General features: G+C 48.6%; 2 protein-coding genes across 2 annotated transcripts; both read right to left on the reverse strand.

Annotated features, from left to right (window-relative positions):
• Window positions 1-5126: 5126 nt before the first annotated feature.
• TMEM121B (transmembrane protein 121B) lies at window positions 5127-7174 on the reverse strand. Its single transcript, XM_083180875.1, is given in 3 exon segments — window positions 5127-6226; window positions 6229-6342; window positions 6345-7174. Coding segments are annotated over 3 exon segments (993 nt in total). The 5' UTR covers window positions 6832-7174; the 3' UTR covers window positions 5127-5834.
• A 2945-nt stretch (window positions 7175-10119) lies between these two features.
• On the reverse strand, window positions 10120-17533 carry HDHD5 (haloacid dehalogenase like hydrolase domain containing 5). Its single transcript, XM_083180883.1, has 8 exons — window positions 16242-17533; window positions 15907-16110; window positions 15231-15343; window positions 14998-15091; window positions 14809-14842; window positions 13228-13402; window positions 12316-12504; window positions 10120-12030 (listed from the first exon to the last, which is right to left on the reverse strand). The coding sequence occupies exons 1-8, from the start codon at window positions 16353-16355 to the stop codon at window positions 11715-11717; spliced, it is 1239 nt and encodes a 412-aa protein (XP_083037009.1). The 5' UTR covers window positions 16356-17533; the 3' UTR covers window positions 10120-11714.
• Between the last annotated feature and the right edge of the window lie 71 nt (window positions 17534-17604).

Raw genomic sequence — 17604 nt, forward strand, 5'->3', positions numbered from 1 at the left:
CCTAATTTACATATTCCTCCCTTCTGGTGAAAATAAAGCACTTACTAAAGCTGTTTTCAAAATACCTACAAAGCCTTCAGGAGAGTCTGGAAGAAAAAAAAACTGTAACCATAGGATACCACTGACATATACGGGTAATGACTGCTGTGTAGGTGGCTGCTGGACCGTAACACCCATACTCTCACCCCTCTGGTGAAATAAAGCACTTCCCAAAGCTGTTTTCAAAATACCTACTTGGCAGGCAGGAGAGAACGGCTAAGCTGTATCATTTTGAGTTCGGAAACATCAGTGATCGTTACCTGACCGATGTCGCTGTGCACACCAGGGATACAGCCAATCGCTGCACAAGAACCACAATGACTCCACTTGAGCGTTTATCACCATTTAATCACTGTCCACAGAATACAGTCACTGGGGAGACACGAGCGGTAATACATAGGTGTCCCGTAAAGAGAGATTCCATCTGATTCAGTCCAGGTTGGGGTTCTGATCGTTCATTATCTATCCACAACAACTGTGCAAGTGCCACCAAATGGAATCACTACCTGTACATCCGTACATAGAAGTATAAGGGTAGCTGGGGGGCATTGTACCAGGCAATTGGTCTTTGTTTGTGAGGTTTTGTGTTATTTTGCCACTTAATTAATTGGAATGCATCTTTAATAATCGCCCATAGACCCCTCTGTCGGACTGAACCACACGGAAGCCAACTTTGTACAATATATAGCGTCCACTTCCATTTATCACAAGTGTACAGAACATGACATGCATGGTACAGTATCCGCCATATGTACATCGCTCACCTGGCAGTGTGACCCTGGCGCCGGTCACCGGTATTGTGCTGTGTGAGCCCCTGAGGGAAAGCCCTTGGGTGTTGTTACCCCGTCGCAAAACGAGGACCCTGAGTGCAATGCGGCATTTACAATCGCTGACCGGAAGATATGATTTGTGTCCCTGGCAGAGCAGCCCCTTATGTCACCACGCCGCCCGATAGTGTAGTCACTGTGACCTTACGGTGACCCTGCGCGGGGGTCACGATATCCCAAAGACGAAACAAGCCCGGTATAATTATCAGGTATATGAAATAGTTATGTAAAGTCAGGACCAGAGAATTGTCGCCTTCCCCCGTCAGGACCAGTTGTTAGAAATTGTCCAGTTTAGTTTGTAGTGGGCGGGCGCACACCCCGATTCTCAGAGGTAGTGTAGACCGTCACCAGCCCAGAAGGGATTACACCAGGGAGCAGGTAGGTTCGGCACCTGTCCAGGCTCAGTAATTACGGCATAGATATTACGCACATTAATCAGCGTATACACTAATTGGGTTATCCGCTAGGAAGTAATATTACACAGGGATGGTTATATTCTAACACTCATTATCAGATACTGTTTGTGCGGGAATCCAGATGGCTTATTGGTTAGTGAAAGAAAAAAAATACTATTGTCATGGAAACAGCCACCAACCGTGTACATTTATATCCACTTTAAGATTAGGGGACGCGCATGTCTGTGTGCGATTCTCAGGGGCGGATCTGTCACCACGTGCTATCAGCCACCACAAAGATCTATGGTGGTTGCTAGGATCCCTCCATAGTACATCTGGGGATATTTGTGGTACCCCCTGATAATGGCCTACAGACTAGGAGTTATATAGTGGGAGGAGCAGGGTCTCCAGCAGCACAGAGTATATCAGGAGATGAGGGATGTGTCAGTGAGGACAGGGCTGCATGTGACGGCCAGTGACATGATGTGAGGAGGCAGCAGGAAGCCACAGACTGAGAGATATATATAGTGTGAGGAGCAGGGTCCCCCAGCAGCACAGAGTATATCAGGAGAAGGGTGATGTGTCAGTGAGGACAGGGCTGCATGTGACAGGGACAGTGACATGATGTGAGGAGGGGAATGGAGGCAGCAGGAATCTATAGGATGAGAGTTATATAGTGGGAGGAGCAGGGTCCCCAGCAGCACAGAGTATATCAGGAGATGAGAGATGTGTCAGTGAGGAGAGAGCTGCATGTGACAGGGGCAGTGACCTGATGTGAGGAGGGGAATGGGGCAGCAGGACGCCACAGACTGAGAGTTATACAGCGGGAGGAGCAGGGTCCCCAGCAGCACAGAGTATGTCAGGAGATGAGTGATGTGTCAGTGAGGACAGGGCTGCATGTGACAGGGCAGTGACATGATGTGAGGAGGGGAATGGAGGCAGAAGGGAGCCACAGACTGAGAGTTATATAGTGGGAGGAGCAGGGTCCCCAGCAGCACAGAGTATATCAGGAGATGGGGGATGTGTCAGTGAGGACAGGGCTGCATGTGACAGGGGCAGTGACATGATGTGAGGAGGGAATGGAGGCAGCAGGAAGCCACAGACTGAGTGTTATATAGTGGGAGGAGCAGGGTCCCCAGCAGCACAGAGTATATCAGGAGATGAGTGATGTGTCAGTGAGGACAGGGCTGCATGTGACAGGGGCAGTGACATGATGTGAGGAGGGGAATGGAGGCAGCAGGAAGCCACAGACTGAGAGTTATATAGTGGGAGGAGCAGCGTTCCCCAGCAGCACAGAGTATATCAGGCTCCTGTCACAATGATGCGGGTAGATTTTCCACTATATAGTATCACATTCATATACCCAACTTTTTTTTTTTTAATTATAGTGGAATATATTGGTGATGTTTTTATTTTCAAGTTATCCTTATCAGATCTGAGGAGTTGAGGTTGCAATATAAAAACATCCCATTGGTGTTGCCGCACCACAAATGTCTGGTACGTGGCTGAATAGCGCAAAGGGCGGTGACTTGAAATAAAACCATTCACCTAAAATTCCATTAAAATAAATCACAGCAGTTGGATTTGGATAAACTCTAACTGTATCGCGCGTATCCAGCGTCACCATAGGATCTATCATAACAAAATAAATACAAAATAGATTCTTATCTTTGGCATTTAAACTATTTTTAGGGCCTTTATGTTAACTTAAACTCTGCTAGATACTTTAATAAATCGTTATTATTACATTGTCGCCAGAAGTTCTGACGATCACATTTTAGAGTCTCCGTAATAAATAAGAAATCCACCAAGCAGTCGGCAGGAATTTAAAGTGCAAAACAAGTGAAAATCAAGTTTACTTTTATATATTTTTACCACAGCTCAACCACAGCCCACAGTTATTCCCAATGGGTCATGTGAGGCTCTGCCTGGGGGAACAGGTGGGGGTAATTACTGATCCAGCTATATAGATTAACTCACCTGTGTGCATGGATAAAGAGATCCACAATACATGGCCTGTTGGTATTAACTGAGGACCCGGCTGCTGTGGGGACTACACATCCCAGGATGACCTAATAGCCGACCATGCTGGGTTATGTAGTTCTAAAGAAATTCCAGCTAAACTCTGACATTTATTTTAAAGCGGCAATAAATTACAAGACGTGGTTTTGCCCGACTAACATTCATGAGGCCGGACTAATTTTCATGAGGTCTGACATATATTCATGAGGCATGATTAATATTCATAAGGCATGATTAATATTTATGAGGCTTGACATATATTCATTAGGTACAAGTTACCAGAGACATGCCCAGTATACGCCCAACGCCGTTGAATGTGATTAGAGCGGCTACGCGGAATCCGACGCCGTCGGTAACAGACACGTCACCTAACCTGGCAGATCAGTTTCCTACGTTAGTAACTTCATGGCGAAACATTTTAATGAGGAAATGTTTCTCTTATATTAAAATCTATTTTGTTGGATCATATTACAAATGCATTATCATAACCGGCATCTCCGTTCATTAGAATGGCAGCACCCGATTGCTCAGTACTTATTGCATTTGCCCGCATGTGGTGGAAAACGACTTTGACAATATAAACTACGAGGCAAATATAAATTGGGCATCAACTTTATAATAAAGAACCAAAGTATTGAAAATAAAAACGTCAGGAATAAAATGGATATAACACTGGTACTCGCAAAACCCATTTTACCACAGCGGGTTACCCACTAAAACTGGGAATGTGAAGCACACGCCATAGCAATACTAAATGTACCAGTGCCAATCATATGTATACGTTTCCTCTACCCACCTCTGTGACGCAGCTATAAGTCAGGCATGTCCAAACTATGGCCCTCCAGCTGTTGTAAAACCACAAGTCCCATCATGCCTTGCCACAGTTTTGCTATTAGGGAATGCTAAAACTATTGCAAGGCATGCTGGGATGTGTAGTTTCACAACAGATGGAGGGCCAAGGTTGGACATGCCTGCTTTAGATTATTTACGGGGAGATGTACTAATTATTGGAGAGATATAAAATACCAGCCAATCAGCTCCTGGCTGTCATTTTTCAAACACAGCCACTAACACGTCAATTAGGTTTTGATTGGCTGGTTCTTTATCTGTCCACAAATAGAGTATATCAAGTAATACAGTGCCACCTAGGGGTGTGTGAGAGTATTCTAAACAAAACTGTATCAAATAATGACATGGCTGAAAGGCAGAGACACTCATTGCAGGGAATAAAGACATCTGGTGTTAAAATCAAAGTCTTTGCAATACATTAGCAATACAACAAAGATGACAAAGGTAATTGTAGCACCAACCTCCCTAATCATGGGAATCAGTCTTATATTTCTCCTTTGCAGCACAGGTTCATTCCCGACACAGGTACGGTAACCCCAAAACATTTCTCAACACTGAACACTGGGGGTAATTTCTCAACAGACTTATGGTGGAAATCGAGCACTTGTGGCCCCTGTTTAGAACACATCTGTGTCTAGCGGTACCCAAGGAAGTGGAAAACAAGGACTTTCTCATGACTTTACCAGCTGCCGATGCTGCTATGTCACAGGGGATAGATTTTGGCTCCTAAATTCAATTACAATTATCCCAATGCTGTTGCTGCAGAGAAGATGATAAATATAAATACTTTATTTTATCCATAAGGCAGTAGGGAAATAAATATACTATATTTTATCCATAAGGCAGTAGGGGAATGAACATGTTATTCAAAGAAATGGTCCTGTTTTATGCCATTACTATGAGAATCTGAATATAAATGTGCTCTGTACCAAAAATCCGATATTAAAATAAATGTCTAGGTGTACACTATGGGAGGGGGGGGGGGGGGGTTGGGTTCTTTTGTTGATTTTAATATCCAACAGTTGGGTGGTAAGACCAACAGGGAAAGGCATTAGAGGGGATTTATCATTGGTCAGATTTAGGCCAATGGCATAATCTCTGTATTCCTACTGGCTGGAAATGCCCTCCCAAAATATAACACTTCTAATAACTCTATATAAATATAAATCTACGCTGAAGCCTTGGTCACCACTCTGTTGTTGAACTACAGGTAGCAACACACCCTCATGTGGCTGGTGTCCTTATTCTCCTTAGGCAACTGGCTAGTGGTCTTACCCTTACTCCCATCCCACCAGAATTTCAGTGAGTCCTAATTATGAGTTAAATGCACCGGTCGCCAGTTCTCCGTTAGGCGGTTTTTATCATTTCTCCGTCTCCGACGCCATGTTCCAGCCATCACTCGGATATATCATCCACATTGAGGTTTCCTGGTCCTACATTAAATTCCATGCAGGAAAGGGATACTCCCACTTCAAGCACACAAATTACATACATTAGAACTTGGGGTTTTTTACATCTGGATATCTGAAGTTGGACCCGATTGGTGCAGAATTCAGGGGCGAAATCTTGAGCTGCCGCACGTGACCTGGGGGCAGCCCAGTTCTTGGTATTTTCCATGGCAGTGTTGGCAAGAGAAGAATAGGTTGATCCAAAAGAGAATGCGCCGCCTTCCAGATCCGCAGGTCTTGCGTTGCGCCCGAGCTCACTTCTGCGACGTCACCGCCAGCGTGTTGACGTAGGCGTGGGGCCCCATGTCATTTTCCGACACGCAGTGGCTGAACTGTCCCGGGGGCCGGCCTGCATGGTCAGGGCCTGGAGACCTCAGGAGACAGCACAGCTCCAGGACTTCTAACCAGCGGGAGGCCAAGAAGAAGACGTTCTTCAACATGAAGACGGAGGCCGGTTGGTTGGCCGGACCCAACATCAGGAAGCAGCGAACCGCCAAGAGTGGGCCATCTACCAGGGTTCCGGAGAGGAGGCGCAGGAAGAGTCGGCAGCAGCCTGCAGGGGCTCCGGAGTCCAGTTCGGACAACCAGAGGACTGGAGAGGCCAGGGCCACAAAGTAGACAGCCAGTAAGGGGTATCGGATAAACGGGGTATGGGCAGCTTTCCTTCCAGCATGTGTTGCAGTAGAGCATAGCTGTCCAGCAGGTCCAAGCAGGAGGCAAGGAAGCATCCGTGGCCCTTTGGTGTGGCCATCCCCGTGGATCAATGCTGAGCGAGCGCACTAGGGCCCACAGGAGAGGGACCGATAGAGCCACAGTGAGCCGGAACCCGGTGCTGCCCAACGGTACCAAAGACTCAATCTGGTCCACAATGGGGGTGCAGAGTATCAGCGCCACTTTCGGGGTGAACGCTATGGCGTAGATGAGCCAAGCCAGGTGGCTGTAGGCAAACTGTCCCTTCTTGGGCCGCTGGACTTGGCCATAGCCACCGCTGCTGAGGGAGCCCTGGTAAGTGCCCTGGCCCCTGCTGTTCTTCGAGTAGAAGATGCCCCATCCGGCTACCACTACCAGGTCAGTGGCTATCCAGGAGCACCAATACAAGTCTGTGCCAGCGATGAGGTAGAGGTCCAGCAGGGCACCCTGGGCCAGCAGCAGCAACAACGACAGCGCCTTGTAGCAGCCACGCAATGCGCAGCCCGGGCCCCCCCTCAGCAGCCCCCCCTGACCCCCATGTGGAAACTCCCCAGCTGTCATCCCCAGAGTGGAGGAGGTGGAGGAAGAGTCCAAGGAGGGGGGGCAGGAGGGGGCCACGGGGAGCGGGGACAGTGGAGCGGGCAGGATGACGGGAGGGCAGGTCTACAGGTGGCAGGAAAATGGGGACACTACAGGGCGGCAGGGGATGAAATTATCTGTCCCCAAGGAAGATGCACAGGATCTGGGAGGGGGGGGGATACTGAGCAAGATGAGGGGGTGTGACAGTGCCTGGGGAGAGAACTGCAGAAATGGTGGCGTCAAAGCATACAGAGACGCAGCAGCTGGATGGGGTATAGGGGCAGTTGGTATAAGAGGGCTATAGCTGCGGGGGGGGGGGGGGGGGGGGGGGCTGGGGATTATAGGGGCAGGAGGTATAAGAGGGCTATAGCTGCGGGGGGGGGGGGGCTGGGGATTATAGGGGCAGGAGGTATAAGAGGGCTATAGCTGCGGGTAGGGGGGATTATAGGGGCAGGAGGTATAAGAGGGCTATAGCTGCGGGGGGGGGGGGGGCTGGGGATTATAGGGGCAGGAGGTATAAGAGGGCTATAGCTGCGGGGGGGGGGGGGGGTTATAAGGGCAGGAGGTATAACAGAAGGGGGGTTTATGGTTTGCAGGGGCTATTGCCTGGGGTATATGGCAGCACAGTTGCAGGGAGGTATAGGGGGTATGAGGTCAGGGCAGCACCAGCTGGCAGGAGGTAGGAGGCATCACCCGGCACGGGTCCAGCAGCTCAGTCTGTCGGGCACAGGTGGATGCACTGACCTGGGGGTGCAATGCAGGGTGTGGTAGCCGGCGGGGGCTGCACGGTGCCCGGCAGGGAAGATGTGACATCCCGGAGGCTCTAGCAGGCAACCATTAGTCTGGGGTGATGCAGGATCCGGGGTGCAGAGGCAGCAGCCCCCCAATATCTCCGGGATGCTCAGCAGCAGCTGCAGCCGGGAGCCTCGTCTTCTATGCGGCCGGATCATCAGCTGAGAGCGGCCGCCCCCTAGCGGGGAGAGGAGGCGGCGGCAGGGGGAGGAATGCCAGACTGTGCATACGTGTGTGTGTGTGTGTGTACACATGTGGGTGCCATGCAATACATATGTGTGTGTGTCACTGCCCGGCAATACATATATATGTGTGTGATACACGTGGGTGCCATGCAATACATATGTGTGTGTGTGTGTGTGTACCAAGCAATACATATGTGTGTGTGTGTGTGCCAGGGGATACATATATGCATGTGAACATGTGTTTGTGTGTGCCATGGGTTACATATGTGTGTGTGTTTGTGCCAGGGGATACATATACGTGTGTGTGTGTGTACCAGGGGATACATATATGTGTGTGCATGTGTGTATGTGCCAGGGGATACATATATGTGTGTACATGTGTGTGTGTGTGTGTTTGTGTGTACCAGGGGATACATATATGTGTGTGCATGTGTGTATGTGCCAGGGGATACATACATGTGTGTGTGTGTGTGTGTACCAGGGTGTACACACACACTGATATCCAGGCTTCAGCACAGATGGTTTAATCAGAATCCCTCAGATACTAATTAAGTCTGTTGGTGTGCCTTGAGGACCGTGGTTGGGAATGCCTGGTGTATATTATATACACACACAGCTGCTAATATATGCGTAGTGAATGATAGCACGCTAGCTGCCTTGTAGGGCATGCTGAGTTTTGTAGTTCCACAAATGGGGAGCGGGGAAGGGTAGGTGACTGTGTATATATATGTATATAAATGGCCACACAGCAATAGATGCTGCAGAATGAATCACACACATCACACAAACCTCGCCTGGCTGCACAATAACACTCATCCAGACACATCTGGGTCACACAACCTGTCACTGGGATGTATAGATCACTTGTCACATTGGGGGTCTAGGACCCCCCATCCCTCCTAGTAACCTGCACCCTGTATTATAATATCTAGTGGTCTGCCTTACACATCACATACATGTCACATATATGTCATCGTTATAAAGAGGTGAAATCATATTTTTAGTCCGTTGTGTAGAATTTGCTGCAATAAATCATTTGTGCAGCTATAATGCGTTAGTAGCGAGGGACGGATTAGAGCACCTGTGCACCACGTCCTGCATCTTCCTGGTGATTATAAGGAGGTCACGTGTCACAAACATCAACCTGAAATAACGGGATGCAGTTTAAATCTCGGCGGTCGGGATCCCGGCGTTCAAAATCCCGACCCCGGAATCACGAACGCCGAACTTTCTCCCCCCGTGGGTGTCCACGACACCCTCGGAGGGAGAATAAATTAGTGTGCCAAAACTGATGACGATGGAAACGCTACAATGATTGCAATCCACTACTTCTGTGGGAAGGGTAAACAAATCAACACAGGTAATACAAAATGGCGTCTGTCGCGCTTTGTATGGCGGCGCCCCATTTAATAACTCACGTCGGCGGGTCACTTACAAGGCGATGTGAGGCGATGGTCATTATACACTGGTATTCAGGCAATGTATGCTGCATGGGGGTGAGAATTACCATAGACAACTCAGTAGTTGCCGCGCTGCATCAGTCCGTAGTAGGTGGATTTCCCAGGCCGCAAACCAGTAGTTACTCTGGGCTGTAATTGACCCCAACACTTCATCTTTTATGATATCTAACAACATTAATATAAAACACGCGCCATAGGAACCAGCGAGAGCAGCGATACATTCTCTGCACTTACTGGTGGCCCAGCGTCCAACATTACTCGCACACACCGTGTTCTGTAAACTGCTGGCACCCATGATAGGGTGTATTCAATGCTGCGGCAAGCGGCCAGCCAGGGGGTTAAACAGCGAGGATTGCAGAAAACCAGCGATCCTCGCTGTCTAACCCCCGCGCCGGCCGCTCGCTCTATTCAACGTTCTGGGGAAATCCTCGCCGTCACAGGACGGCGAGAATTCCCCAAAACAGCGGCTAATGCAGGAAACTCGCTGTATTTAGCCGCGAGTCTCGTTGGTTCAGGAGCCGCATACGCCAATTCCCTCTCGCTCAAAAAATGGAACGAGGGGGAATTGGCGTATGAGGGGGCTGCGTTGAATACTGTCAGGGTGAGTGGTGACAGCGAGCAGGAAGCTATGCTCGCTGTCACCACTCGCCCACAGCATTGAATACCTGGCGATGTCGCAGGGGGAAGCTGCTATGTTTGCTTTTGCAGGCCGCAGTGCGTTCAGCATTTGATGATGCAGACGAGAAGCGTATGCTGCAGAGATTTATCTCAGCGTCTGTAATCGTACAACTTCCAAATGTAACTAAATAAATAATAATTCCAAATTCTTATTTCTTAATTATTAACCGTAATAAGAGTGTTTTTATTTTCAAAAAAAATCCAGAAGATAAATCTAGTTTCACACAGACCTCTGGAAACGAAGCAAAAGGAGAGAACGGTGCTGTTTCTGGTGCCATCCAATAAGGCTCCAGCTGTCATTTTAAAGCAGATTAAAACAATGAAAACATACTTCTAATTGGATGCAGGAGTTTTCACACATTTTTGTAAGATTTGGGACATGATTGCAGGGTAAATTTGTTCTCAAAGTGGGCAAAATGATACTGCACTGCAGGTGGGGCAGATGTAACAGGTGCAGAGAGAGTTAGATTTGGGTGAGTTATTTTGTTTCTGTGCAGGGTAAATACTGGCGGCTTTATTCTTACACTGCAATATAGATTTCAGGTAGAACACACCTCACCCAAATCTAACTCTCTCTGCACATAAAACTAAGAAAAAACGGATTTTTTTTTACTTAACTAGCGCTGCTTGTTATTTTCATGATGCAGTAATTCCCAATGTTAACATAAAAGGAAAACAAATATGTATATAGTGAAGTACAGTTACATTTATTCACATCACATATAAAACACATAAGGGACAGCAGCAGAAATTAGTAAAAAGGTAGGAACTGAAAAAGTCTCCAGTTCAAAAGAGCTATGTAAAGTCACTTTGCACATGTTGCATCTGCCCCAGCTGCAGTGCAGTTTTGCCCATGTTGAGAACAATTATCCAGCGACCAGGTCTGGATTAGATCCTTGTGCAGCTAATGTGCATTCAGGGATCACTACATAGCGTCTTGTCGTGAGCTATCGCGCATCAAGAGGAATTTGCCGCAGCACCTACCCACCATAGTTGTGAGTGTTCTATAACATTTATGTCACCAGATGCTGGGACAGGACAGGGCAACTGCACATGCAATATAAATGATTCATTTTCTGTGTATTGTGTTATAATAACATTATTCATGTGGAAAGCGCAGGTCTCCTGAGTCTCCATGGGTGGAGAACACATATAAACTCTAAACATATATATTTTTATAAACTATAATAAGTGCAGTGGTCACAAAATATGTTTTCTTTTTTCTTAAATTAAGGGAGTTTCCCCCCCTCCCCAGCACGTTCAGCTACATAAGGTATACAGTATATACTCCTATTAGCTCCGGGAGGATCAGCGTGAATTCACTATCGCCGTTAGTATCATAATAAGGTGCCCAGCAAATCCTGTAACATGTGAACTGGGGGCACGAGTGCGCCTATTGCTTGGCAAGAATTAAGATTAACAATTGAAGTTGTAATTATTGGGAGGCGCGGCTGCTGCGGCGCAGAATTAGTGGCACTTGCAACGCAAAAGTGGCTTTAAGCTTCCGCACTTTTAGAAGCGACCCCTAATAGTTCCTTGTGATTGGACGGGCCTCATTCTCATGGCTCCCACACAACAAGGCAACTCGTACACTGTATAAGGCTAAAGTCCACACTCTGAAACCATAAATAGAAGAGTCCAACTTTAAAAGAAAAGGTCTCTATATTCCTGAGAGATGGTTGGTAATGAATTCCCTCCCTCGTATGGCGTTATGTGGAAGCGCGCGGTGCTCCGCAATGCACCAGGAAACTTATTTACCAACGCCGGGAGCTGTGACATCGTCGGCCATCCAGCCCTCCTTCTCCAGCACCAGGTCCACCGCTTCCCCCACGTCTCGGACCACATGAGATGCCACCACTAAACTGGGGTCAAGTTTGAAGTCTCGGTGCCCGTGGAAGACGGTCTGCGTTACGCTCTCGTGTGGGTCAGTGGGCATCTCGCCCTGGCTGCCGTACACACCTGTGCACACCAGGATGGATTCACAGCTCTGCGGAGAGTCACCCCGTCGGCTCTGCAGACAGCGGTTGTACAGGTTGGCGCCGTAGATATCAGCCATAGGATTGTCCCTAAAATAGAATATGGAGAACAACAGTCATATGTAACATATGTATCAAATAATGAACACAGTTCCCATACTCCCAATAAGCAGAGAGCTAATGAGACTGGATTATACTGGGCAAATCGAGCAAACAATGACCCCGACTGGCACGTGAGGAGGTGGCGATCGCCTTTATCGTTGTTTAACTCAATTGCTGGACAGCGTCATACAATCCGGCGCTACACGCGTGTGCTCGGAGATGTGCAATATCTGCGGCGCGTTGTATTCTTCCGTTTCAGAGTGACAGACTCACCCAACTGCATAGAGCGTCCGGATGGGGCATTCCCAGCCTCGTTCCCTTGCCTGGCGCAGTATCAGGTGCTCGGCAAAGCTGTAGGTTACCGTGCTGGGCTTCCCGATCAGGGCCTCGTACCGCAGCTGCTGACCAGTCAGTTTATGGTACAAAGTCTCCAAACAGACCAGGAACGTGCCGTGACCAAACCTGGTTACACAAACAGAAAAACTAGTAGCAGACTACTTGCAGATGGGAGGAGTTGAGTGGGCTGATGGGAGGGGTTAAGCGGGCTGATGGGAGGGGTTTGGCGGGTTATGGAGCTGAGATTGCTTATGGGAGGGGTTGGGCAGGCTGAAGAGGAGTTGAGTGGGCTGATGGTTAGGATGGCTTATTGGAGGTGTTGGGAGGGGTTGGGCAGGCTGATGGGAGGAGTTGGGTGGGCTGATGGTTAGGATGGCTTATTGGAGGTGTTGGGAGGGCTGATGGGAGGAGTTGGGACAAACTTATGGAAGGAGTTTGGAAGGTTATGGAGTTGGCTGGGCCAGCCAATGGGAAGGGCTGGGCCGGTGGATGGGAGGGCTAGGTCGGTTGAAGAGAGGGATTTACCGGCTGAGGGCATGCAGTATAGGTACACAGAAGTTTGCAGAGTGACAGAGGGCTGATGTATCAAACTGTCAACATAGAAGTGGACAAGTAGAAAGTGATCGGATGATTTTGGCTTCTCCACTCTTTTGAATGATTGATAAATCAAACCCAAGGTTACTAAATGAATAATTGGCTGTAAATGCAGCAATTTCAGAGTGTTCCCTCGCTGTGTACTCCACAAGGGCTGGTACACTCCTGAACAGCGCCCCTAGTGGGAAATGACAAAATAACAGATACAGAAATAATCTAATTTCACTTGCAGAAGTTCATCTGATAAATACTGACCTGGGCATTTTGGCTTCAGCCATCCAGAGGAGATCCATATTACAGGCTATAACTGGTATGTGCGGACTGGGTACCAGAGCCTGCCACTCTACAGGCCGCCCCGCACTCAGCAATACATCCAGGATCAGCTGCAGACTAGTCTCCCAACGCACTGGCTCCCCCAACAGGACAATGGCTGCAATGCAGGCAGAGGGGTTACATAGAAACATAAACATAGAAAAGAAGGGTTATTACAAGTCTTGCTCAATACAAACAGTTTATAATCCACAATGTTATTACATTACTTTAACATATACACTATGTGCTGCTGAGGACCCTGCTCCTCCCATTAAATAACTCAGTCTGTGGCTTCCTGCTGCCTCCATTCCCCTCCTCACATCATGGCACTGCCCCTGTCACATGCTGCCCTGTCCTTATTGACACATTACTCATCTCCTGATATACTCTGTGCTGCTGGGGACCCTGCTCCTCCCACTATATAACTCTGTCTGTGGCTTCCTGCTGCCTCCATTCCCCTCCTCATATCGGGGGAAATTTACTAATGGAAATTTGTAAAAAATAGGTGTATTTGTATCCAGAAATACACTTATTTTTGACATTTACTATCCCGAAAATACGGCCATTCGTATTTGTATTGATAGCACATCAATACGACTACAAATTGCCGTATTTTCGGGATAGTAAATGTCAAAAATAAGTGTATTTCTGGATACAAATACACCTATTTTTTACAAATTTCCTTTAGTAAATTCCCCCCATCATGTCACTGCCCCTGTCACATGCAGCCCTGTCCTCACTGACACATCACTCATCTCCTGATATACTCTGTGCTGCTGGGGCCCCGGCTTCTCCCACTATATAACTCCCAGCCTGTGGCTTCCTGCTGCCTCCATTCCCCTCCTCACATCATGTCACTGCCCCTGTCACATGCAGCCCTGTCCTCACTGACACATCACTCATCTCCTGATATACTCTGTGTTGCTGGGGACCCTGCTCCTCCCATTATATAACTATCTGCTGCCTCCATTTCCCTCCTCACATCAGATCACTGCCCCTGTCACATGCAGCCCTGTCCTCACTGACACATCACTCATCTCCTGATATACTCTGTGCTGCTGGGGACCCTGCTCCTCTCACTATATAACTCTCAGTCTGTGGCTTCCTGCTGCCTCCATTCCCCTCCTCACATCATGTCACTGCCCCTGTCACATGCAGCCCTGTCCTCACTGACACATCCCTCATCTCCTGACATACTCTGTGCTGCTGGGGATCCTGCTCCTCCCACTATATAACTCTCAGTCTGTGGCTTCCTGCTGCCCCCATTCCTCTCCTCACATCATGTCACTGCCCCTGTCACATGCAGCCCTGTCCTCACTGACACATCACTCATCTCCTGATATACTCTGTGCTGCTGGGGACCCTGCTCCTCACACTATATAACTCTGTCTCTGATTGTTATACCTGTGACTCTCTCCCCAGTTCCTGTCATATGACCATTATTACATAGACAGTACACGAGCAGACACGAGGGATCGTGTCTCATACACAGTGAAGACCGGACACAAGTTCTATGGTTCTCACCTTCTATGGCAGGAAAGTGGCAGCTGGTGGAGACCTGGGGAAGACAGAACATACAGGACTGATGGTTGTGCTGAGGATATATACCAGACGTGTCCTGACCAGTGGATAACACCGTCACCCGTGGTATGGGGAACAAGTCCGCGGTAGGGCACCCAGGTCACAATGATGGCTGCTGTCTATTATACATACCGGATTAGTAGGCCTCCGACTCTCATCCACCATATCTAGTAATGGGTACGCCTTCCTCAGAGCCTCAATCGTGACCACGTTCTTGAAGCCCAGGCTGCAGAGTGTCAAGGGCAAACAACACAAAGGCAATACTCCCCAAACCACAGTGACCCGGAGGCCTGCCTGGCTCACTACCATAAGTGAATGTAACCCGGGAGAAGTGGCCGGAATCTCCCCAGCAATACAAAGGATACTCTGAGGAAATCTCCTCCACCAGACCCTGACCGGTCACCAGCACGCACTTGTTGTGGAACTGGTGGAAGAGGCGCAGGGGGCTGTGAGACAGGATGACCTGGTCGGGGGACACCTGCGGAGATACACACATTGCTCCGTGTAAAGCATGACAATGGGCCTGATTCACGTACATTTTGCTAACGGACAAAACCATGCTGCACTGCAGGTGGGGCAGATGTAACAGGTGCAGAGAGAGTTAGATTTGGGGGAGCGATTTCCTGTGCAGGGTAAATAATGACTGCTTTATTTTTACACTGCAATATAGATTTCTGCGTGAAATACACACCACACCCAAGTCTAACTCTCTTTGCACCTGTTACATCTGCCCCACCTGCAGTTCACCATGGTTTTGTCCATTAGTAAAACAAATGTGCTTTGCGAGCAGACCTGAATCACCCACAATAGGCGGATACAAGCTTTGGGGACTGCGTATATAAGAAACCTCAGTGGACGATATCGTTCCTAAGAGGAAACCGAAAGCTTTGGGGGAAGATTACGGAAGTCCGGGTTTACAAAAGGAAAGCGAATGCCCAGTGTCCAATGAGATATGTAGAAAATGTTACATGAATTTGATTGGTTGCTAGGAGCAACTCCTCTACTGGCACTTAATCAATATTTCCCTATGAGACAACTCACCAGGAACCCGAGCAGTTTACTTAGTTCGGCTGCCCTCTCCTGGCGCAGACAATTCCCGGCGTTGGTCACAAACACCACGGGCACTGCCAACTTTCCACTTCGGTCCAGCAGCTTCCCGAAAGCTTCAGCCGCCCCGGGAATGGGGTTCCTGCCCCTTACCAAAACCCCATCTATGTCGAACAATAGTCCAAAGTTCGGAGGTGACTGAAAGACATGAATTCTCACCTTTAACCCTCCTGCCAATGACGGGGTGCCAGGAACATAATGTGCCAGGGACCAGTGTGTCTGTTACATAGTACAAGGTCCCGGGTACAATGTGCGCTATGGATACTTACATGAGGAGGGGGCACAGAGAATCTCCTGCACGCTGGCAGCAGCCCAGGTGGGGAAACGCCTTGTAACCCTGGTAACCTCACCATCCTAGAGAATATCCGATGCCAACCAGCCATGGCGACTGTCCTAACTGGGGAATAAAGCAGCCTTCAGGTCGCCTGGCACTACCAGACGCCACACTGTATTATACCCGGTACTACTCAATGCTAAACTCTACCATACCATATATGAAGCATGGCACTGCCCAGTAACACTCCGCACACTGCCCTGTAGATCCTTTGTGAGACTGTGACTGCCTGTGATACTCAGTCTTGTTTTATTACTGCATTTATCCCCAATTGTATACACTGCGGAGATGTTAATAACACTCTACAGAAATAATGAATTACCCCACACACATCCTGGCACTATAGAACAGTTCTCTGTGTAATACCCTACTCCGAGTGTGGCACTGCCCAACACAGATCTATAGAAAACCCAAGACTGGTATTACACTATACCAGATGTCACTCTACATAAAGCCTGGCATTGTCCAATACCATTAATATACCCTATATACAAGCTGGCACTGCTCAATACCTAGTGTACTATACTGGGCATTTAGCCTGGCACTGCCTAATGCCATATGCAGGACAAATAACCTGGCACTGCCTAATTCCCTGAGTACTACACTGGGCATATAGCCTGGCACTGCTTAATGGCATATATACTACGCCGGGCAGAAAACCTGCCACTGCTTATACCCCGAGTACTATGCTGGGCATATAGCCTGGCACTTCCTAATGCCTACGCTGGGCAGAAAACCTGGCACAGCTTATACCCAGAGTACTACGCTGGGCAGATAGCCTGGCACTGCTTATACCCAGAGTACTACGCTGGGCAGATAGCCTGGCACTGCCTAATGGCATATATACTACGCTGGGCAGAAAACCTGGCACTGCTTATACCCCGAGTACTATGCTGGGCAGATAGCCTGGCAATGCCCAATATCCCAAGTACCATGCAGAGCAGATAGCCTGGCACTGCCCAATACCCTGGTCTTTGCTGGGCAGACAATGCCCAATACCCGATGATGTACTTTACAAAGAAAAGAGCCTGGCACTGCCCAATACCCGATGTACTATGCTGGGCAGACAGACTGGCACAGCTCTATCGCTCCCCCTCTCTGCTAGACTGGCACTGCCATGCACTGGCTCCAGCACTACCAGAGCTCACAGACCCTCCACCTGCTTCCAAGGTCTCACACAGCCAGGAACCACTCGACTTCCCTTCCCAGTCACTCACGCCAATAACAAACTACATCTCCCGGCATGCACCTGTAGCTAATCCACCCTGAAACACACGCTAGGTATGCTGGGATATGTA

The sequence above is a fragment of the Crinia signifera genome, chromosome 4, assembly GCF_055691185.1.
Source record: "Crinia signifera chromosome 4, ASM5569118v1, whole genome shotgun sequence".
NCBI lineage: Eukaryota > Metazoa > Chordata > Amphibia > Anura > Myobatrachidae > Crinia > Crinia signifera.

Bases quoted from the DNA above. Each gene is read 5' to 3' on its own strand.
- HDHD5 (XM_083180883.1), bottom strand. From the start codon at position 16,355: ATGGCTGGTTGGCATCGGATATTCTCTAGGATGGTGAGGTTACCAGGG. The intron at 16,111-16,241 runs GTAAGTATCCAT...CATGTCTTTCAG, and splicing joins TCTCTGTGCCCCCTCCTCAT to TCACCTCCGAACTTTGGACT. The intron at 14,843-14,997 runs GTATGTATAATA...TGTCTTCCCCAG, and splicing joins GTCGGAGGCCTACTAATCCG to GTCTCCACCAGCTGCCACTT.